The 24,440-nt window shown below is 41.8% G+C and overlaps 1 protein-coding gene across 1 annotated transcript in view; it reads left to right on the top strand.

The window, feature by feature from the left end:
* The window catches only part of JARID2 (jumonji and AT-rich interaction domain containing 2), a 314,361-nt gene that overhangs the window by 264,756 nt on the left and 25,165 nt on the right, over positions 1–24,440 (top strand). Inside the window, exons 7-11 of the mRNA XM_019543649.1 lie at positions 9,751–10,768; positions 15,405–15,919; positions 22,155–22,247; positions 22,729–22,847; positions 23,251–23,321. Of these exons, the coding sequence (XP_019399194.1) occupies positions 9,751–10,768; positions 15,405–15,919; positions 22,155–22,247; positions 22,729–22,847; positions 23,251–23,321 (1,816 nt within the window). The remainder of the gene's footprint in view (positions 1–9,750; positions 10,769–15,404; positions 15,920–22,154; positions 22,248–22,728; positions 22,848–23,250; positions 23,322–24,440) is intronic.

Genomic DNA, 24,440 nt, shown 5'->3' with positions numbered 1-24,440 from the left:
GGGGCAGTGGGGATCACACCCCTCCATGGCAAGAGCTGGTGAATGTGGGGCTGCTTTTTTTTTTAAAGAGTTGGGATGCTGGGGCCAGTTGGGGCAGCCATTGATGGGGCTGGGAGAGTGGGTGGAGGACGGGGCCCATTTGATTAGGAGATTTGGCCCTGTTCCCAGCTGTGGTGTGCCGCCTGGGGCCAGCAGCACCCCTTGCTCTCAGTCTCCAAGCATCTTCCCCAGCTCTGCCCCGCAGCCCCACTTACCTCTAGGTAGCAGGGGTGAAGGGGAGGTCTGAGTCTGGGCCTGGGCCCAGCCTTGGCTGACTCAGAGGCTCAGGCCTTGCCCTTCCCCCCTCTTCCTACCCCTCCGGGCAGGCCTGGGGGTTTCTTGCCCTTTCTGCAATTACCCTTGCAGGCTGGAGCTGTGCCAGCCTGTAAGAGCTCTTTGCAAAAGCGGAGAATCCACGGATTTCTCTGCTAAAAATGGAAATTGGCATTTTCTCCGATTTTAAAAACAAGGAATCTGTGATTTTTCTCAGTTTTTCCCTGGAAAACCCAGATCACTGGTGATCACTTTTGTTTTCACCCTACTCTTTTGACTTTGACCCTCCTTCCCAAACTCTACCTCTGTTGTCATCTCATATTTTCATATTCACTAAGCCAAGCCTGTAATTTCTTTGAAGTGGTATTAGTCATTTAACTTTTTGTTTAGCATCATACACATTTAAGGTTCTTACGGGTAGTATAAAAAAGCTAAGTGACAATCTCTAAATGTGTTGTATAGACAGATATGTTTCAAAATTGGAAGCAGTTTGTAAGCTGTATCTTTGACTGCACAGAAACCCCAAGATAAACCAGATCTGTACAGTCATAGTATTTTAGTCTTCATGTGGTAAAAACATTTCGTTTATATTTTTGGTGTTGTGTAAGAGTAATGTTGTGGCCAGGATGGTCCAGAAATTATACCAGATACGGATTTCTGAGGGTGATAACTTTTATTGGACCAACTATGTAACTGGGTTAAAATTAGGCAAGCTTTTCATTGCCAGTTATGTAGTTGGTCCAATAAAAGCTATCAGCCTAAAAAATCCTTGCCACTTGCATTAATATTTTTGTGATTTGAAGTAAATCTTTTCCATTATTGGAAAAGCAATTTGATTTTAAACTATTTAATTAATCCTACCTAAAATCTGATTTTTCCAGTACAGATTTAGGACATAATAGGTTTTAACCAAAACATTCTGTAAAACTTTTTTATATAAGAGTTGCATATGCAGCTGTTAGAAACTTTAAAAACCCTGAGTCTAAGCAGAACAGCAAAAATAAGTTTCTAGATGTTGAGTGCAAATCAGTCTGATATCTAAGGGATGTACTGAAAAATTTTCTGCCAGGATTCAAATGTTTTGATTTCAATCAGAGGAGATGTTTTGAGTCATGATACAATAGGGAAGAGACAGATTCTAGGATAATACTTTACTTCTCCTAGTGGTCCAAAAGCATAAATTAGCCATTCATACACATACCTCAAAGGCAGTCATCTTAAAACTCAAAGCAGAGGAAAGGATCCAAACGGAGACAGCTTTCCTAAGCTTAAAACTATAGGACTAAGTATATTGCTTTTATTCCATGAACCAGTCATAAAAAAAGCTCTTCATACCATTTGTATAAATCTTTTGAGAGGTTGGCTGAAACTTACGGAGATTTTATAAAAGGACTGGTTTCTCGATATGGCACGTATGGTGAAAGGGGCTGTACTAAAACATTTGCCTTGCCAATTAGTTGGACAGTGTTAGATATCTAGTGTTTTCCACAAGGGAGAGAGTTGTTTCATGAGGGCTCCAACCACATGTCCTGTTTTCTTCCATAACGTTTGGCAAAATGCATTTTGTCCTGTATAAAACAAAGCCTACAGATGTTTCTCTCTCTCTTTTCTTTTTCTCTCTGGTGTGCATTTGCCTCATCACGTGCGCCTGCTTGTGCGCTGGCTCTCTCTGTTTATCTTTCTCGTTTTCTGTCTTCCCTCCCCCCTTCTCTCTCCCAACCCCCAATTTAAAAAGGGCTATAGGGAGAGAAAATCTAGTGGAATGGGGCCCTCTGTTGGTCTAGTAAGATAATTTAACTCTGTAAAACTCCAGGGTTGTATCAGTGCAGAAATATTTTTATGAATGAACTGCACTTCAGTCCTACAATTTAAAATCATTTGGGACCAAAGCATTTTGTTGTTGTTTTCTAACAAGCTGTTTGTTACTTTTATGTTTTGTGTGTGTGCCTGCGTGTGTGTGTGTGTATGGAGAACTGTGCGCTGTGGAAAAGTAAAAAAAAAACCCAAAAAACTAACAAACAGCTTTAAAGTAATACTTCACAAAAAAAAAAAGTGGGGAGAGAGACTTCATATTTGGAGCATTCTGCATCCAGCCAAGGCTGGCCTATAAATTAAAAGAAACTTTTCTGCAAGTTTCAGTCTTGGTCCCATATACTTTACTAAAAGCTAATAGAATTTTCACTGCCTGAGAAGCTTTCTCATGCATTACTGGAGAAGAGTGGTATGAAAATGAATATATATCAACAAAAAAATGAAAGGCGACTGAAAACCAAAGAGAAATGTATTGGTATCCGTGGGTTCACTATAAGCACAAATCTTTAACGAGTGATGAAGGCTAATGTCTATCACTTTGTTACTACTTGAATTAAATTTACTTCTTTCTTATGTGCTCAGTGTAAGCACTGCCTCGGGATGGAGCTGTGGCACTAGACCCCATATGGTGAACCTGCGCAGTTGGCAGTGCGGTCACTTTATTAGGTTGGCTCTCAATGTGTCTGTATGTTTTTGGTTTGACGGTTAATGGGGGGAGACATATCAACAGTAGAAAGGTAAGAACATGCCTACCACCATTACTTTGTTTGCTTTGGTATCAATCGCCTGTTGGGTCCTGAGAGAGACGTACAGATGCTTTGCTTGCTAGACAGAATTTCACATTTGTTACTGTGAAAGCCCGTCTCCACCTAATACTCTGGTGATGACTAACCACATTGATTGTTCCATTTGTTTCTGGCCTGAAGAAGTTTATGGCAGCCTAATTCCACTTGAAGTGTGGTCTCTTCTGGCCTATATATGTTTTTGTATCCATATATTCCAAGTGCAATTCTTAATCTCTGTACTGGAGAGATCTGTGGGCTCCATGGGAGGGGCGAGAGATGAGTAAATGAAGTACTTCAAAACCATCAAATAGAAGCTACTGTACAAAGTGACAGTTCTTTCCAAAATGAAGTTTCCAGTAGTGCTTCAGCCTTGTATGCTTTCCTTAGTGCTTGAGGAAAAGCATTTTAACAATCGGAAGAAAAATTTGGGGCTGTATTATGCATTCTCAAATACAGAAGACTCTTTTTTGTCTCATCTGAAATGCAGCCCTAAAGGTGTAACTTTGTAGAATGAATTGGGATTTAAAATGATCTGTTCCTCCTCAAGGATGGGCCATTGCATAGCATAAAGCATATGTCTCCCTTCAGCTTCAGAACTAGCTCTGAGTGATCTCAGCTGTCACTTTGTGGTGGTATTATAATGGGGCTAACTAGTTTTGATAAGTTACTGTTTTCATAATAAATGTGGTTTTTCAGAGGGTTGTATCTTGGCAGTTTTATTTCTGCCTTGGAACTGGAGAAAGAAGTTTAAGGTTTTTTCTTGTGAGGAAGAAGATGCTTTAAGTCTTGCTGAGCCATAAGATTTCCTCTATTTGTTCTCCCTGTATATTTTTTTTTCCTGAGGCACACAACCAGATCTACCCTCCTCAGGGAGTGGCTCAAATTGCCTTTACAGCCTGTCTCCAACTACTATGAACAGAATTATAAAACCCTAGAAAAAAACATGTCTGAGAGGGACCTCAAGAGATCATTTAGTCTAATATCTTGCTTTGAGGCAGGATCAGTCAGACCTAGACCATCCCTGACAGATAGATAGTTGTTTAAAAACCTCCACTGAAGGGGATTCTACAACATCCATAGGTAGCCTGGACCAGTGTGTTGTGACTCTAACACCATCCTCCGATTTCACCTCATCTTTGCTGCAGATTAAGCTCATCTCTTCTTGTTTTTCTCCCCGTAAGTATGGATTGACCACTGGCCTCTTTAAAAATGACTTTTGCATTTTGGAAGACTTTTACCTTTCAGTTCTGTTTTAAACTAATAAACACGTTTCCTTTAACCTTTCCTCACAGGTCATGCTTTCTAAGCCTCTTATCATATTGTTTCTGTCGTCTGGCGACTCTTCAGTATTTTCAAGTGTGGTGCCCAAAACTGGATTCCCTATTCTAGCTGGGGTCTCATCAGTGAGGAGTGGAGCAGAATTATTACCTTCCCTGTTGTGTAGTACATCCCATTAGAAATGCCTCTTTTGCTGCTGCCTCTTTTGCAACAGCATTACACTATATTGACTCATTTTTTAATTTGTGATCCACCCCCAGATCCTTGCATGCCTTGCTACTGCCTAGGTAGGTAACTCCCCATTTTGTGTTTGTGTTTTTGATTTCTCTTTTTGAAGTGTATCACTTTACACCTATCTTCATTGATTTTCATCTTGTTGAGGCATTGTTTTTTCTTTGGATCATCCTCTAATTTGTCAAGTTCATTTTTAATTTTTATCTGGTCTCCAAAGTGCTTACAATTGTCTCCTGTCTTGGTAATATCCTTAAATGTTTGTAAAGGTACAATCTATTTTGGCATCCAAGTTGCTAATGAAAGTGTTGAACAGTTGCCCTGAGAGGCCCCACTTAAGATGCCCTTTCAGTTTGATCAGAGTCTATTGATAACAGTTCTCTGATAGTATTTTGATCAGTTTTGCATATGCCAAGTGGCAATTACACCTCAACCAAGCTTTTTTTTTTTTTAGCTTGCTCATGAGAGAATCCAGCAAGACCATTTCAGAAGTATTGCAAAGTCATGAAATATTCATATACTGCTTTCCCCATGTTTAACTCAGCCAATAACTCCAAAATGAAACAGGTTTCACCACATCATCTTCCGACAACCCCACACTGCTTGTTATCATCACCTTATTCTCCTCTACATACTTACAAATCGATTGTTTAATAATTTTATTTCAGTATCTTTCCAGTAATCAAGTTAAGGTTAACTTCCTCAATCCTTCTGCTCCTCTCTTTTAAAGCTAGGTGTGCTTGCATGAGTTCTCAGAATTCATGGATAACTTGCTTAAACCAGCCTGAGTGCGTGTCTATCTTGTCTAACTGCTCTTTGGCTTGTACTTTATTAACTCTGGTTGGCAATCCTAACTCCTTGTTAAAATAATTTATAAAGTATTTGGTTACAGGGGACCATTTTTAGTGAAATCATAAGCAAAGGAGGCACAGCCTTCTCTTTACCTTCCTTCTCTTTGCAGTAATAGGCCTATACTCTCCATTGCGTTCTTTACTTTTAATCAGGGGTGTTACATGTGGCCCACAGGTTGGATCCATCTCATGGAGCCATATCATCCAGTGTGTTGGCCCTAGCCCAGTGTGTTTGTCACATGGAGCCTGTATGGCATAGGCTGCACACAGCACAGGGCTTTTCTGTGATCCAAGGCCAGTCCAGATTGGGCCCATAGACTGGCCCTGCATGCCAGATTTGGTGCACAGAGATAGCCACATACAGCAGGGCCAGATGAGTTTGATATTTCTACTTTTAATGTATATAAAGACCCCTTTCTTACAGCCATCTTTGTCCCTTCCTAACTGAAACTCATTTTGCACCTTTGCCTTTCTGATTTTGGCTGTTCCTACTTGTGCTGTTCCTTTATAGTCCTTCTTTATGGCCCTCCCCTTCTCCCTCCACTCCCCCCACTATTTATGTAATTCCTTTTTGATTTTCAGGTCATTGAAGAGCTGCTGATGCAGCCATAATAGTCTCTTACTATGCTTCCTATCTTTCTTCCACAAGAGGATATTTGCTGTTGTGCATTTAATGTAATTTCTTTCAGTAACTGCCAGCTCTGCAGTACACTGTTATCCCTAAGCCTTTCTGTCTAAGGGACCACACCTTCTAGTTCCCTGAATTCACTAAAGTCTGCATTTTCAGGTCCATTATTCTTATTGTGATGTCCTTGCTTCTTCCTCCCTTTAGACTAGCAACCTCTAGCATTTCACAATCACTTTCACCTCAAATTACCTCCAAGTTCTCAATTAATTCCTCCATGTTAGAACTAAATCTAAAACAGTAGCTCCTGGGTTCCTATACAGCCAAAGGAAGATGCTTAAGGCATGTTATGATGGCCATGAGCTTCATGGGGCTTCCTTTATATCACACTCAGCCAGAGTGGCTCTTGGGGTGGAAAAACAGATGAATCAATCCCAAGCCTCCTTCTCAGCAATGCAGAGCACGCATCCATGCTGCTCAGCAGGCTCACAAACGCACCTTTTAATAGCCAGTGTTTACTTACATACAGTGTCTACACACCGTCTATCTGGAAGGCTCAAGGTGAAACATGAACCCATCAGATAAACAGGTTTTGAATGGAAAAGGCTGCCCTTGAACTCTCTAATCATTTGAGCTCCCTGAAGAAGGATGAATGCTGGCTGTTTTTAACGGGGTCCAATTCCAGCTCCAAACTCAGTAACACGGGGAAATCTGTGTGTGCTGTGCATGTCTATAATGTAAAACTCAGAGTGTAACTCAGAAGGAAGGTGTGAATAGTGAGGTGAGAGTAATGAAGGAAGAGTCAGGATTCCTATTTTGATAGTATCCTTTTACCAGTTTATTTCATTTTTCTGTGTCAGAATATCCAGCTATAAAATGGGTCTATTTTAAGGAGCTTTGAGGCCTGAGTGAACAGTGTTTCAGAATCCCAAAGGACTGTGCTAGCAATGCATGCCACGCTGCTCTGCCTTTCAGTGATCAGGAAAAGCCTGCTCTATGTGCGCTACACCCCAAAATGTGTGTCAGGTAGCTGCCTTAATGCAGTCAGTATGCTCTCCAATACAGTAAGCTTTTCTAATAGAGTAAGCTACCCAGCACCTCACTAAGGCTTCTTAACATTGATTTCCAGGTGTAGCACTCATGTCATGCATCATTGCAGCATTCCCTAGTGCCATCCTGTGTGGACATGCCCATTGTGGCTCTGGGAGCCGCTCTAATTAAAACACCCAGAACGTCATGTGCATCAACATCCCTGTGCTGAAAAATTTAAGTGGGGACACTTTAACTAAAGCTCATCAAACAAGCTTTAAAGTCCTCCTGCCACCATTTTTCAGTGTGGGGATGCAAATGCATATGATGCTAGAGTCTTCTGGACCATGGTAATTATCGTGTTCCAGTAGGCTCTATTAATCGAGTCTGCTCCAACATGCTGTAATTACAGTGCATTGGAGCTGTGTTGCTGCATGTGTATAGGCTCCCTGTGTGCACAAAGCATTGTTTTATTTTCTGAGCCCTGATTCAGTGTGATTAACACATGAACATATGCTGTCAGTGCACTCATGGAAGTTCCAAAATTTGGGTACTTTTTTCAAGTTTTCTTATACCATCACTGGTCTTCAGTCATTCAAGAATGTAAGACAGCAATATCTTGCCTACCTAAGCTGTTCCCTAAATGGAGGTAGCCTGGCTTTTAGATCATTTCGAGGCAAGAGTTACTGCTATTACCTGGTGATAATTAAGTGAACACTTTTACTTTCCTAACTGAGTTCAGATATTTAAGTTTAGGAGGTGCCATTCAATAATTTTAGCTTACAGTGGTAAAATATTAGTCATTAATAAGACATGATAAATGTTCTTTAGGCATGTAGGTAAAGCTGCCCAGATATCAAACTTTTTGTAAATGCACCCATCATAACTAGTGTACAGATTTTATTCCATATGAATAACTGTAACAATGGGCTGCCACAAATTCAGTGTATATGACAGACTGGATCCTTCATGGCTATTCTGATCTGCTGGGTGCATCATATGTTACATATATGTTTTTCAGGGGTGAGTAATTATTTCGGCTGTAGGGCTGCTTAATGAGTTTTGGCGAGCAGCCTAAGGCCACAAGGGTAGCCCTGCCCCTTGACAGGTGCCCCAACCCCTGGTTGCCATCTTGAGACCAGAAGTCCCACCCCTAAGCCCCCAGTCTTTGCCGCTGGAAGTCCTTCCATTTGTCCCCAGAAGTACTTCTTTTGGCAAGAGGGGTTTGCCATCTTGGAACTGGAAAAAAACCCAAATCATACACTAAAAATCAGACATCTGTTATAACATTTTATTTCAAAAAATATTTTTGTCCTTATTTGTGTGTGCTTGTGCAGTGTGGTTGGGGGGCTGGAAGTGTGTGGGGGTGTTGTGTGTGCCATGGGGGGGTTGTTGGGGGGTGGGTGTGTGGGTGTGGTGGGGTATGCATGGGATGGACACACATGCGTGTGTGCCCCCCCCCCCAACCAGTCAGCACTTCCCTTTCTTCCCCTTCCATGTCCCCCAGGCCTATGAGCCCTGTGGTTCCTACCTGCTACTGCCAACAACTCACAGTCCAAGCCCTGACCTTGGCCCGCTCCCAGGCCGGAGCAGAACAGCTGGAACCCGCTCACAGCCCTGAACCCGGTCTGCCCTGTGCCTGCTCCTGCTCACCCATCCATGCTGAGCAGCAGCAGCAGCTGGACAGAAGCTGCTGCTTGGCATGGGGGAAAAGGGCCCTTCCCCTTCACTGCTGCCAGGTCCTCCTTGGTGTAGCTGCCTAGAGCCCATGCTTAGACTGCCCTGCAGCTCCTCTCTGCCACTGTCACTGCTGCCTCTGCCCATTGAGGCAGTGGTAGCAGTGCAGAGGAGCCGCAGGGCAGCCTGGGTGTGGCTCCCAGGTGGCTGCAGCAAGAAGGGCCTGGCAGCGGTGAGGGGGAGGGGCTGCTTTTCCCTGGCACCAAGCAGCACTTTCTGCCCAGCTGCTGCTGCTTAACATGGGTGGGCGAGTCTGGAGCAGGCACGAGGTGGGCTGGGGTTGGGGCTGCGTGTCTTGGTTCTGGCTGCTCTGGAGCCAGCAACAGTAGCAGCCAGAAGGTGCCACCACTGCCTGGGCAGCCTAGAAAAGTAGTCCAGCTGTGGAGCTGCCCAAGCCCTGCTGTGTGCCCAGGCGGTGGCAGGCCAGGATGGTGCCTAGGCCAGGTAGGACCAAGGGACCTGCCACGGGAACCCCTGGTTTAAGTATAGGTTGATGTTTGTTCAAATACAAGTGCTCAATTTTGTAAGCTCCTGGGAATGGGGTGGGAGGGAATTCTGTGCATTATTCATTAATACTAAACCACTCATGCCTAGTTAGGGGGTATTTATTTGTGTGTGCACTTGGGTGGGGGGAGGGAATAGCATCTTGAGTCCTGAAAGGGTTGTTTGTGAAAGTATTGGATTGGAGTATCCATTTCTGTGATACCATAAGGGACATTTACAGTAGTTGAGGAATGCAGTAGCATTCTTAAGTGGAACAGCATGTGTCATGTGCCCTTGCCTCTACTCGAGGTAGAAGCATGTGCTTTATTCACTTAGAGCAGGATTGGCTTGCTTTTATTTTATTTTTCCCCAATTCTAATTGTCTTAAAAATGTGTCCAGATCCTGGTTTGCTCTGGATGAAATGTATGATTACATGAAGAGCCAAATCCTGTGGCCTTATTCAGGAGTCAGGACTACAGAAAGGGGTTGTCTTTTAGTGTTCCCTATCAAACAAGAAACTCTGAAAAGACATTCAGCATTACTAATTGACTTTTCTGTTTTCTGTTTCCTTCCTTCCACCTTTTCTGATGCTCCTGGCTCTCCCAGGTTTCTAAAGTCAACGGGATCACTCGGATGTCATCTCCGGGTGCAAATGCAGCCAGTGCCAAAAAGATGAGAGAAGTCAGACCTTCACCGCCCAAAACTGTGAAGTATACTGCAACAGTGACAAAGGGAACTGTCACGTACACCAAAGCCAAGAAAGAACTGGTCAAGGAAACCAAACTAACTCACCACAAACCCAGTTCACCTGTTAACCACACAATCTCAGGGAAAATAGAAAGTAGCAATGCAAAAACCCGCAAACAGGTGCTATCCCTTGGAGTGTCCAAGTCCAACGATACCGCTGTTAACAGTGTAAAGGTCAATGGCAAGTTGAACCAAAAGACATGCACTAAGGAGGTGGGGAGACAGTTGAGGGAAGGGCTTCGCAATTCTAAGAGGAGGCTGGAAGAGACGAATCAAATAGACAAAATACAGTCGCCCACCAAGAAGATCAAAGGGGCAGTTAGCTTAACGGAAGCTGCAAGCAAAAAGGCAATTGTGGAAAAGCCTTTGCTGAATGGACATGTAAAAAAGGAAGTGCCGGAGAAGAGTTTGGAAAGAAATAGGCCGAAAAGAGCCACTGCTGGAAAGAATACGCCAGGGAAACAAGCACACGGCAAAACTGACAATGCCTCCTGTGAAAATCGTTCTACCTCTCATACTGAGTCCTTGCACAAACCACAAGACTCGACGGGAAAGCACGAAAAGGGCAGCAGTAAGTCTGGGTGGGGGATGCTGGGGGAGATTCCCATCCTCAGGCCCTCCGCCAAGGAGTTCCACGACCCGTTGATATACATTGAGTCAGTCCGAGCTCAGGTAGAGAAGTATGGGATGTGCAGGGTGATTCCTCCTCCAGACTGGAGACCTGAGTGCAAGCTGAACGACGAAATGCGGTTTGTGACGCAGATTCAGCACATCCATAAGCTGGGCAAGCGCTGGGGACCCAATGTGCAGCGGTTGGCCTGTATCAAGAAGCACCTCAAATCTCAGGGCATTACCATGGACGAACTCCCACTCATAGGTAAGCACTATTCTTCCGCTGCCCCTTGCCCACAGTTTGTAGGCCATTGTGTGTTAAACTTTATGCTTTGTTTGCTTTTGAGATTTAAGTGAACCCTTGTGAAACTACAGGACACTAGAAACATCTGTTTGGGGTTTTTTTGAAGACCAGGTGCAGTGCAGGTGGTTGCAGTGCAGACTTCTCTATAATGCTTTACAGAGGCAGGTTAATCCCACCTTGAATTTTCATTGGGTTTTTTAAAGCCTGGTTATGAGCATTCCCACTTACTCTTAAAAATAAGCATATTCTTAGCTTAATGTTGCACTGGAAGGTTTTAGGACCTTCCCAAGGAGGTTTTCTGTTACAATTTATGTAGTGCTGCTAAACTGGAAAACAAATACTCCTTCCCTTCCCCAGATTTCCTTCCTTCAAAAGCATTTAACCAAGGGGGAGAGAAGTCTTTGAACTGACTTCTTTTTGGATATCTAGACACTTAAAAGCACACATTTCCAGTGACCTGCAGACATTTAACAATCATTAAGTGTCAAGAATAGGTAGTTAAAATGTGGTTCGTTGCAAAATGGAGGTTTCATTATTTCTCTCAGCAGGTGGTTGCCTGAGCAAAAATCATTTATTTAAAAGAATTTGTGGTTTATGGTCTGCTGTCAAATATGACATGTGTGATAGAAATGTGACAGTGCTTTGTAAAGAACATTCATGCAAGTAAAGGAAAACAAACTATTGGATCATAAGTTTTGATCTTTAACCAACTTCACATTTGCTGTCTGTAAGCGGCATTGAAAAATGAATAAATTTATCTTTCAGTAAACACTTGTATATTCAACTTCTCACTGAGTTCAAGCTCATGGGATCTTAACGTTGTAGCCTCAGGCATTAGTTTTGCCTTTGAGGCATTATTCCCTCTGAGACTGCTGTCTGTATTACTTTATTTAAAATGCACTTTTTTCCCCAGTTAGAGTGTACATAACATTTTATTTGTCAAATTTTTGTTTGGTTTCAACACATAAATAGAATAGTGGGGAAAAATAGAACCCTACAGAAATTGCAGGATAGATGGAACCAAGAACTCCTCTCCTCCATAATGTGTCATTAAATATTACAATAGAATTTTGAGGAGGAATTGGGATCTATATTCTACTGTATTGTCTAGGCAGAAAAGTAATTTTACTGTAATGTTAAGATTGTAAAATCAAATATGCAACATTTTTAGGGATTCCTAGAAGTTAAAATTATTCTGTCAGCACTACATCGACCCTTTTGTATGCCTGTTGTACACTATGTATGTATATTAAAGTGAAGTTTAACCTGGCAATGGAAAGAAGAGGTCTGTGTGTACAAGACGGCTAAGTTAAGACTCCTGGACCAGGGTTAACTCTTTGTTTCTTGATTTTTTGTTTTTTGTTTTTATTTTTGGGGGGGTTTTTTGTTTTGTTTTTCTTTATGTCCCTGACCTCACAGCCTTCTGATTGCATTGATGGTATTTATTTACATTATAATAAGCCTTAGGAGCTTTATTTATGCATCAGAACCTGGATGCTAGGTGCTGTATAATCAGAACAAAATAATAGGTCCAGTCTCATGGAGCTTATGCTCCAACTAACCTATTTGCATTTAAACATAACATATGTAGGAAATTAAAATGATGCAGAGAGGGAGAAAAGAACCTGGACATAATCAGCTCACACAGGTTAGAAACCTGTTGGCTTCAGTCTCAGATTTAAAATTATTTTCTAATAGCAGAGGTATATTCAAGGCTTGGCATTAAATGCATGCCTGAAAATTTAAGATTTTGTTTTAATGAGCCTGGTTGCTATGTGACTTTTACATTTTCCCACCCCTTCAAAAGAAGCTGTTTTTTTAATTAAAAAAAGACAGTGAACTGATAACTCATGCCAAGCTTGACATTTCAGCCATTTTGTTATGAAAAAAAGCTTAACAGATGAATGTTTTAAAAAGTTATGGCTGTGTAGAACAGAACCATGTTGAAATCTTCAACTCTAGCAGGCATTTTCAAGGAACTACTACAATATACGATGCTCCCTGAATGATTGATGCACGAGCAGAGATTCCCAAAGTGTTACCATTTTGTTGTACCTGTGAACATTTTATGATATGCTTGAGAGACATCTAGTTTTGCAGTTGGCAACTAAAGTTGAGTATGCACATATCTGTTGCTCAAGAAAACCGTCTACTATTCAACTATGCCAGCCTTTCAGAATTGGGAGGATATTGCTAAGCTATATAGAGATGATTGGATCTAATATAATGAAAAGTTATTCTGAATGATACCTCCAATTTTTTGTGAGCTGTGTAATATGAGAGAAAGCTAGACCAGAAACAAACAAAAAAGTGCTCTTCATGTGGAGGACTAAAGGCAGCAGAACAAAAATGTGTTTCCTTTTTCCTAAGGCGTTGCCCTGACCTCCCCTCTGCCTCAGGGTTGGAAGCTGTACTATTTTCACTAGGAATAGTTGCTACGTAGGATAAGCTTCTGCTGCTCCATAATGTGTCCTAAGGCTTTGCCAAGCACTAAAAAACAAAACAAAACAAATTCTAACCTATTTTTCAACATCAGAAAAGCCTTGTGATCTCAGGACAGGTATTTTTTTTCCATTGTGTCATCCAAACATTGTGCTGTTACAGACATCACAACAAGAAGCATTCTTAAAAATGTTCTGCCTGAGTTGCAGCTGTGCCAACATTGAAACACTGCACACAGATTTACCATGCATTGTCATGCTTCTGAGCCCCACCATTGTTGAAGGGGAGGGGAGGTCCCATGGTGAAGGTATGGGGGGAATTCAAGGTGGGGAACGTAGGAGATGGAAAGTCTATAACCGGCTGTGAAAAGTTTGGGAGACAACAGGTGATTTGCAGGAGAGCGCACACGTGTCCTTGTGCTCTGACAGTATGGTGAAAGGCATGGTTGAACTATAAATAGGCCTTGAGAGGAGGCAGCTGCAGAGTGGTGATTTATAGTAATACCCTTTCTCCCACTCCTGTTTTACAGTTGCATTTCCAAGTCATATTAAACACTAATTGAGGGGCTGCTAGGGCTTAACATTTCCATGATTCCCTCTGGGTGGAAAGAAGAGACAGGGTGACACTGGAGTAATGGTTTTAACAGAAGCATTGCTGGGTTGGGTGTCTCTCCTCCCCACCCTTTCCAAATGTCCTGTTTAATTATTAGCCGTTTTAGGTCACTTGGATAAACCATTTCTGTTGATTTATTATTTCTGTCCTTTGACACTAATTATGATGCTGAGGTTTCTTTAAACTTGTCTTGTAAGTGGAAACTGTATTGTTAATTTAATAACCTGAATGCTAGAATACAGTAACTTTTGCCCAGTCCTCAGTTTTTCTTTCCTTGACTGTCTCTTCCCACAGTGTTAGGGGTATAATTGTACTGATGCTTTTACGACTGCTAAAACCAACATAGAAAGCAAATTGCAAACTATCTTTAGCTATGTGTCCCTCTCCCTCAGCCCTTTTACACTACATTGTTTACATTACATCGGTTATACTGAGTTTGCTCAAATTGACAGAAACGTGTTTGTGATAATTATGGCCTCAGAAGATATAAATCTCTGTTCTCCTTAGCTTTTGTTTTGAGTTCTCCTTTTTGGTGTCGTTTACCATTTTTCCACTTCTAGCCATGTGAATGATAATACTTTGCTCTAAGATAATGCTTGACATGTTCAGTGTTGTACAGATGTTCAGGAATTCTCACTCTCCCTCTGTAAAAGGATATACATTAGTTACTTGCCTCTTTCTATTGCCAAAGCGCAGCTGGAAATTTAATCTGTATGCCTATACATGTGCTCTGGGGCAGGGAGTGGGGTGTTTTAATTAGAGCAGCTCCTGGACAGCCACTGTAACTCAAATGCCACAGTGTCATGTATATACAGTGTCCCACATTTCAACGTGGCTGCAGGGACACTAACTAAAGCTTGTTTGACGAGTTGTAAAGTGCCTCTGCTGCCATTTTGAAACATGGGATGGCAAATGTGCATGACTGTGAGGCACGCTGGGACATTCAAATTGGCGTGTGTATAGGCACCCTAAGATGCTGTTTATTTTCTGGTTCCAACCAGTGTGGAGTGGGCACGGAGCAGGCCTGGCTGAATGCTGAGGCTTTACATGGTTATCTGGTGTGCCTCTTTCATTTCTTTTAAATGCAATTGTTTGGGAAAAGATGGTAGCAAAGGGCTTCTGAAACTGAGGACAGAAAGAGCGTGAGAACTAAAGAACCTGCCTTGCTCTGACAAGAGACAGATGGCAGCTTAACTCAAAACGGACCTGAAGCAGCACCTAGAAGGAAGGGTAGTGTAAATACCAAACTGTGATCCAGTTATTCATTAGCAGTCAAGTGGTACCTACAGTTAAAAAAAGAAAAAAAAAAAAAGCCTGCTGTGTTAACTCAAGGAGCCATGTAAGGTTGGGCCTGGTCTATTCTGTTTTGGTCTCTGGAGTTTTGGGGATATTGTGAAAAAGAAACACCCAGCTGGATCTGGAGTGTCTGATATTGTCCTGGTAGGATAGAAATGGTGAAAGCAATGTGCCAGCAACTTTTCTAACTGTTTTCTGTGTTTTCCTTCCCCTTCCTCCACCTCCATCCCGCATGCGTGGACTCCAGGAGGCTGTGAGCTAGATCTGGCCTGCTTTTTCCAGCTGATCAACGAAATGGGTGGCATGCAGCAAGTGACTGACCTCAAGAAATGGAACAAACTGGCAGATATGTTGCGTATCCCCAAAACTGCACAGGACAGGCTAGCAAAACTGCAGGAAGCCTACTGCCAGTACTTGCTCTCCTATGATTCCCTCTCCCAAGAGGAGCACAAGAAACTGGAGAAGGAGGTCCTGCTGGAAAAGGAGATCCTGGAGAAAAGGAAAGGTCCTTTAGAAGGACACTTGGAGAACACCTACAAGTTCCATTCCTTGCCCCGGTTTGAGCCCAAAAATGGACTCATTAATGGTGTGGTTCACAAAAATGGCTTCCGAAACAAGTTGAAAGAAGTCGACGTCCCATTAAAGACAGGCAGGCGGCGACTCTTCACTCAGGAAAAGGAGACCATGAAGGAGGAGGAGGAAGAGGAGGAGGATGATGAGGAGAAGGGAGTTCTTAGCGACTTACACAAGTGTGTATACAAGGTAGTAAAGCCCGTTTCTGATGCTCTTCTTCCGTGAAAGCGTTGCAGCATGTGTTCTCTGTGCGGCGTGTGGGTATGAACCAGTGGGAGCTAACCAATGAGTTCCAGGGTCAGTGGCTGGCCCGGTAATTATTAGAGGTAGGCAGACTGATAACAGGGTTATTCACTTCATTCCCGTGCTGTTTGGACTCTTGCCAAACCAGAAAACATTTTTTTCCTCCCACCCTTCCCCCACTTCCATTTGTGGAGCTGGCTTTTTATAAAAAATGTGGTGAGCTGCTCCGTCCACTTACCCCGACACAACTTTATTTTCAATTTTTTAGTGATATTTTAAAGTAGTATTGTGCCTTCTCCTTACTGTTTCTTGCCAATCTCTTAATGAGCAGAGTAATTCTCCCTGATAGAGCCATCAAAACTAATGTCACTCTAAATACACAAGATTGAGAAAGTGCAAATTGAAATGCAAACACTATTTTCATCCACAATGCCAAATTTAGCTAAGCACAAATAGTCACACAAACACTTATTCTTCCCCATGTGAAGCACATCCATTTGCAAAGAATGTTGACTCTGTCTTGCCGTATTTTACTTGGCAGCTTCCCACTATTGAACAGGCATCGACACCACTACGCGGAGAGTAGTTTTTAAATTGAATTGTTTTGCAGTGCTGAGAGAAACACAGTACTTGCTGTGTGTACCCAGTAAACTTATGCCACTGCTCCCTCCCCACACCTGATCCCATCACTACAGAGTGAAACCAGACAGCACTCTGAGTATTACAGTGTCCAAAGCAGTTTATTTGTTAAGCTGTTTAGAGGCTGACTAAGCTTATGGGTTGTTTTTTTTAAAGATTGGTTCGTATTTCTGTTGCAGCCCACTGGATTTGCTACCTATTCTGTGGTTTCCTCATCAATCCCGCCCTTTAGTAACAAATCTGTTAGCAGTGTTCCTAGCAGGTGCAAGGCTGATCTCCTGGCAGCTACATCTGTATGGCTCTCCCTGTGTATAACAAAAGGTCAAGGGTTTTTTTGTACGTAACGAATTGCGCTTTAAAATGCTAAGCGGGAAATGGACTTCACAGTTGTTGTAAAGCCCAGTCCTTCACAGATCTTTCCAAATTCAGGCTCATCACTAGCAAGCTTGGCCCTTGCGTTATTTAGGACAGGGTAAGTGCTGAATGCTCTTAAAGTCTGATCACTGCGCCTCCAGCACCGTGCGGCAGGCTGTCAGTAAGTGGAAAATGTGCTCATGCTCCATGCATTTCAACTATTAGAAACAAACGCTGCTGAATCACAGAGCCGATCTGACTAATGCTACCATCCATCTACCAAAGGCAGCTGCGATACAGTGACCTGAGCAAGCCATGCAATTATATTATCTACACGGCTGCCTTATAATATTTTGGGAGATCTGTTTTATTTTAAGCCAAACTAACAATCCTGTGTAAAGAAGGCAGAATAAGGCTCGCTGAAAATTGGAACGATAGGCGAGGGCCAGAGTGTGTAACGTATGGGGTGTGAATTTGAACTGCTTTGCTTAAATGGTACCTGAGATGCAGCTCCCCAAAATATGACCTGCTACTCAAATTACCGTGTTGTTTAAATATACAGTTTTTTTGCATGGAAGAACACGGAGGAGAATCCAGACAAGTTCTCTGCCCCTGCGGCCCCTACCTCTGGTACCTAGAACAAGGTCCAATACTTTTAAAATAACATACTTTTAACATAAAATACTTTAACAACTTTATTATATTTATTTATTCATGTCCTTGGCTCTTTAGTGTGATGCTCTGTATTGCTAGGAGTCGAGGCTGGCTCTCAGCTGCACTGAATGCATTTGTCAGCTGATCTCAGAGCTGTGCTATTTATGGATTTGGGTTAAGGCCACCCGATTGCATAATGTATCAAATATAGCTTGAATGCTGCATTCCCTAGTTTTTGTAAGTTGGCAGGGGAAGGATTCTCTTCAGACTAATGTTCCTTTGGGGATATTAGAGAAGGTGCTAGCAGGACCTCTGCTGATGTTATAGTTCTGAAATACCATGTTTGAAGAAGGTATAGATGCTTCTGTTATATGACAGGGCTCTGAATTTCACTTTAACAAAGCTAAAGAATTTCAAAATGGCCAGAAAGGAGGGACTGTGATAGCAATCTAGTCATTCAGCTTAATACAGACGAGCAGTTCTCACATCCAACATGTGGTTGTTCTGGGATACATGTTAAACAGAGGTATCTAGTCTTCCACTAACAGTCACAGCGGTAAGTACAATAATCATAATGATCTATTGGCTTTCCCCATGATTCCTATGGGATTTTCAGAATTGCTACTTTGCAAGTGCAGTCCTCCATGGCATAAGCATACCGTATTCCTACATGTATGATCTAACACTTGGTTAATAAAAAGGCATTATTTGTAAATGCCAGCTGCATAGAACAAATGAACTGCCAGCAAAGAGCTGCGGGAGTAATTTTGTGTTGCGACTTCCCACAAGTAACAAAAGAGGAAACAGGCAGCACTAGCTACAGTGCTGACAGTTACCATAGATTTACCTGGGAGACTTGTTATAAAGAGGTACAGAAGAAAACAATGAGAACTCAATAACGCAAAGGTTTAGCAAGATCGAAATAGTGTTTTCATAAGTCACGTGTCTGCATTATTCCATGTTGAGTTTGTAATAAACTCTGTTGCCCTCTTGTCCAGGCACATTATTGCCTTCACAAAAGGACACCTATATGTGTATATCCATTAATGATTTTCAAATGAGCTAAAAATGATTATCTTATATACCTAGATCTCTCTCATTTAAACATAACCTCTGCTTTTCCATGTTCCTCTTTCTCCCCTCTATTTAAACCACCAACCAACTGTGATTTGTAGAAGCAAGATGCCTTCTCTCTCTTGAGCTGAGTCCATTTAAAGTTCTCAGTGCTATTAGCCTGCCATTAAGGAGGAGGAGGGAGAGGTATATTAAGAGAAGTAATCGCTATGGAATTTTTGTGCTGGAAATGTTTCTATTAGAGAACCTTACTGCTGAAAAGACTCAGCTTAGTGCTTTTAAAATCCCGTGGCCTCCCTTTATTGAACTACTTCATTTTAGACTGTGAATTCTTAAAGCATTTGGTAATTAATTTCAAGAAAACCATGATAAATTCATCAAGTCAAATGTTCTTCAGCTTCTATGTTTCCATTTGTTTTGCAACCTTCAGGCAGATGCTGAACAATGTCAGTCTTGATTTGAGAAAATATGGGCAAGCTTGGAAGAATTAAGAATTTAATTTGGTTGTGCGCTTCACTGTCTTACGTAGTTTCTGTCCTGTGCTATGCCTGATGCCCAGCTCAAAATCTGGAGGGCATAGTTACAGGTTTTCCTATGCGTCTGGGCTTTGCGGGTTGCCACATGGGCCTGGGAAGGATTTTGTTCCCCCTCCTGTTGCTACAGGTTTGAGGATTTTATTCCGTTTTCTTCAGAAGCATTGGGTGTTAGCTGCAGCTGAGTCTGGGGATTTTGCCTGGGGTGTGCCAGTCAGCTTGCAGGTACTTAAACCTGGAGGTTCCCGGTTTAGAGGGTCCTGCTCCTGCGCACGCAGGGTCAGGCCAGTTGTCAAGTTTAGGATTAGGATTAGAAAGGAATTTTACCCATGGTCAGATTGGTATAGACTGCTGGGGCAGAGGGAGAGGTTGTTGCCTTCTGTAAAAGGAAGGGGGAGTGGAGGAAGGATTATCCTCTTCCTTGCATCTCCCAAGTATATTTTAATGAACTATTTTCTGTCCATGCAGTGGCAGGACACTGCTAGTGCCCTCATTCCCCTGCTTTACCTGGAGCAATTTAGTGGTTTTGGACGTTCTGCAGGCATCGGTCCTGGTAGTCCTGCAAGAGGATTCATGCAGTTTTAAGAATTGGATCGGCAAATACTTACCTAGGAAGGTTTAGATGAGGATGATCCTGCCTTGAGCAGGGGGTTGACCTCCTGAAGTTCTTTTAAACTCTACTTTTGCATGATTCTGTGGTTCATTTTAGATTTGCCTGGAATCCTCGTTTTTTGTTTTTTTGGGGGGTACGACAAAAACAGGCAACCAATGTAAACCCCAGAAACTAATAAGGGGTATTTGTTAGCAACTTGCAATTAGTGAAGACTGTGTACAGTCCTGTAGACTGTAAGTAGGGGGTCAAGAATTTTATGAGGGGTTTTTTTCATTTGTATGTGTTTAAAAAATGCTGCCTCAATAAATGATTCACAAGGGCAGTAAAAGTTGAAGGATATTGCTCATTTTATCTCAGATCATCCAATGGTGAGCTTTATGGGAGAGTGATGCCTCTGGACATTTACAAACTTTTTGTAGCAGCTAATTGCCCTGCATTCAACATAAAGAAAAAGTGACAATGTTGCAACCCTAGATTTTTGTAGTGACCTGATAGCTTTGGCTTCCATCTGGGAAAAACTGCTGTGTTAGTTGTTCACGGTTCACTCTCAGTAGTAGTTCTTGCATAAAATTAAGCAGACATAGAATATTAGAAACTACTGTTAGATTGCATTTCGCTATTCAAAAATGAAATAATGCACTTTAGCTCCTGAAGTGCTGGAGTTTAAGCTTTTTTTTTGTGGCAGGGGAAGGGTGGGGAAGGGTTGGAAAATTAAAGAGCATAGTTTGTGTCAGAGGAAAGAAGGGAAAGCTGTTATGATTTCTTGCTTATTGTAAAGCAGACATTGCTTTCCAGTTTTGTACTTGAACTTGTCTTTTGCAATCAGAATAATCAAGGCTTCACCAAGATACTGCATGGAGTGATGATGACTCTCTAGTTGTCAGCCCTCCTGGTTCTATCTACCTAATTTGTTGCCTTTGCCCAGAGCAGTGATTCTCAATCAAGGTTCTGTGGCATGCAATATTAGCACTGCTAGGTGTGCAAATACCTGCACGTGATTCACACAAACCTGGAGATTTCAAATAGAAATCCAAAGTGTCAAAAACATTCTGATCTGTCCTGGTCTTTCTGAATTGTTTGCAATGGAAAAATTACCCTGTTATTTTCCTGTAGTCAAAAAAGGTGAAAGTTAAGAGCTGGCATTTTCTAAGGGGTAGCTTAAGTCTAAAAGGGTTGAGTTACTGGCCTAGAGTGAAGAAAGAATTTAAACAGCTCAGATATAAGTTCGTCATTTCACCAGACGGTGTAGGAAAGTTGTTAACCTCCAAGCCTTGTATTTGTATGGTGTTTTACTGATCCCATATGTTCTTCTTCCCTTCAACTCAACTTAATATAAACCTCAAAGAGAAAATAATTTAAGACTGATTTAACACATTACCAGCTTTCTAACTCTGACAGGAAGAAACTTTACCAATATCTTTTAGTAAAACTGTTGGTCACCTGAATGTAGGTAGACGTAGAGTTTACAACATTTCTTCCTATGAATATGTACCAGTTACAAATATATCATGTTTATTATATGCATATTTCTTCCTGGAGCTTCTGATATTGTAAGTACTCACAAGAGAAGGTATCTGAAAGTTTCCATGGTTCTGTGCAAACAAAAGAAAAATAGTATTGGGTCTCTTCTTGATGTTGCTTACACTGTAAAGGCCATCTTATGGGCAAAGGAGTTGGGCAAACTCATTTTACTGTTTCAGTTCATTTTATTTTAGTAAACTCTTCCATGCCAGCCCTGGCTCTGTCTTATAACTACCCTTATTTTAATTCTGCTAAACTCCCTTTTCTGTTACATACACAGCTAATGTAATCTTGTTCCTTTCTGCTGTGTAGCTCTAATTTGTCTCTAATTGGAGTCATCCTGTATCCCGTGCAATGCGTGCTCAAACTGAAATAGCATCTGTATTGTTTCTTCAAATCTTTTCAAAATTCCTTCTCTGCATGGCAAAGTTTTTTAACCAGTGTGACCTTTTAAAATGTAAGCACCCTTAGTACAAGTTTTAATATAGTGTCTGGACCCTCTCTGCTTGCCCAAGAGGAAGCTGGAATCCTCCATTGCTGTTAATGGAATTTCAGATATATGCTCTAGGAAGAAATGTGTTAGGTCAAACAGACTATGATGTCCATTTTTTTCGGAAACGTTTTATTTTCTCACCTTCTGCCATCTATGATTGGCAAAGGTTTGCATGGTAAATCACCAGCTGCATATATCTGTCACATGCCTTTGTGTGCACTGCTGAGAGAGGTTATGGGGGAAGGGAGTATAGAGGTATCTTTCTCTTTACAGTTGTAATTGTGTTTTCTCGGTTCACAGGGTAGGTCTGTTTCTTTAACAACCTTCTACCGGACGGCAAGAAATATCATGAACATGTGCTTCACCAAGGAGCCTACAGTAGCTGAAGTAGAGGTGAGGCCAAGGAAACCTTTCTTCCTCTGGAGCAGATGAGTATGGCTCAATGGGGCATGAGGGGTCTGGTACAAGCTAAGAATGAAGAAACTAATAGATGAGGTCTCTGTTCTTTATTTCACCATTATTATAACTATAATAAAGGCACAAGCTAATGGCAGGAAGAAGGTTGGTTGATCTTGCAAGTAGGGGATCTAAACTCTGAGTATAGTTCTGCTAAAGTTTTCCTGTGCGAGTCTGCATCAATTGCTTCACCTCTGTTTGTCTCTGTCCAGCAGTGAAATGGGCAGAAAGAGTCTTCAAAGGGATGCTAAGCCATAATACATTTTTAAAATGGTGGGGTTTTTTTCCTAAGAAGTGGTATTTTTTTGAGATCTGAGTGCCAGAAGAACTGTAACATTTCATTTGTGAACTTTTGAAGGAATTTACTGTTTGTTTGTTCAGTGAACTAAACATGTATTACTACCTTCTTATTCCATAGCAAGAGTATTGGAGGATAGTGGAACAGAAGGACTGTCATGTAGCAGTTCATGGTGGCAAAGTGGATACCAACACGCATGGGAGTGGCTTTCCTGTGGGAAAATCTGAACCATTTTCAAGGTATAGTTAGATAATTACCCTGGACTCTTCTTGCCACTTATTCTATCTATAACTGTTGTGTTTACTACAACCCCCGGGCTGCAGCCTGGTGCCGGCCGTGAAGGGTCAGCTGCCAGACTGGAAGTAACCACGGACTGGCAAACCACGGACTGGAAATGACTGGCATCCTGCGGGTTGGCAGCCAACCCTTTTCTATACTCAGTATAAAAAAGGGTTGACTGCCAGCCTGCAGTATGCCTGTCCTTCCAGTCTGCAGTCTGCTGGTCCCTGACCTAAAAAGGTTGGGAATCCCTGTGCTACAGAGCCTATACAAAGGAGCACAGGTCAAAAGAGTGACTAAAATAGTAAAACTAGTTTGCTTTTAATGGTGATGCTTATTCACATCTCTGTCCTCATTAAACAGGCATGGGTGGAACCTTACAGTCCTTCCTAATAATACAGGATCCATCCTGCGACATCTTGGTGCTGTGCCTGGTAAGTGGATTTCTTTTCTCAGTGCTCCATAGTAGAAGCCCAGGAGTTTTGATAGTGTCTGGATTTTTCAAGAAGTCTCTTCCCCCCTGTAAATCCCCCTTGCCCTTACTAGAGAAAGGTGTTTTGTGTCCACTGTTTAAAATTTGTTGCTCCTGGTATTATTTGTACACTTTCACAGTGCAGGTGTCAAACAAGCCTCAGCTCATGGCAGCATCTGTAGGCAAATGGGGTGAAGATACTATTTATAACTGCCTCTCAATTTGTTCTTTAGCAAAAAGCACTTTAAAAGAAAGAGCCAGAAAAAACTAATTTGGTTTCTGACCCAGATAGAGACCATCATAATATATTGTGTTTCAAGGCATGAAAATGGACTTGCAAGTCAAGAGTTAAAGAATAGTTGGGGCCGTGTACCTGGAGGCACTTTTTTGGTCTTTGTAAATATCCATGTTAGCTATTAATTATACATCTGTGTTTAATATTTTGCGTCATGGTAGTGAATGATTCATATGTACAGCTTACTTTTTATATAAAGCTAGAATGCAGAGCTGAGTAAAAAATTGCATAAAATTTTCTGTAAATATTCATTTGGCTTTTTAAATGCATTCTCTTTGGCCTGTTTTAATGTCCCTTGCAGTTAATTTTGTGTAGTACAAGTATTCACTGAAAGTGAATTTCAGAGTCCCATATAACAAATATGGGAGTTGTATCTCATTTTCCAGTGGCAGGGCGGCGGGGAAGTGAGAAGAGAATACCACTGACTTAGCTGACCAGTGAGAACGGAGCTTGAAATTGGACTATTTATCATCAGTCCATTGAGTGAAACATTTTAAAGAGTTAGAAAAGATGTTTGCACAACCAACATGTTCAAGGGAAAAGCAATCTTCTGGTAGATATTTTATGAGTGGAATGGGTCTGAATTTGTTGAATAAATTATTCTTTGTGAATTATTTACTCTGGTAGAAAGAAGCAAGTTTTCAGTGAAAATGTGCTTGAAAATTGTAATTTATTTATTTTTAATTAAAAAGTATGGGTCAATGAACAGCTATTTCACTGAGCCAAAGGTTAGTGTGGAACTAGTTAGGGGACTTCTGGAGGGGCTGGACGTGTTCAAGTCAGCCG

The sequence above is a fragment of the Crocodylus porosus genome, unplaced genomic scaffold, assembly GCF_001723895.1.
Source record: "Crocodylus porosus isolate Cpor-Errol unplaced genomic scaffold, CroPor_comp1, whole genome shotgun sequence".
NCBI lineage: Eukaryota > Metazoa > Chordata > Crocodylia > Crocodylidae > Crocodylus > Crocodylus porosus.
The sequence above is the reverse complement of the archived record's forward strand: the minus strand, read 5'-3'. Positions and strand labels throughout refer to the sequence as shown.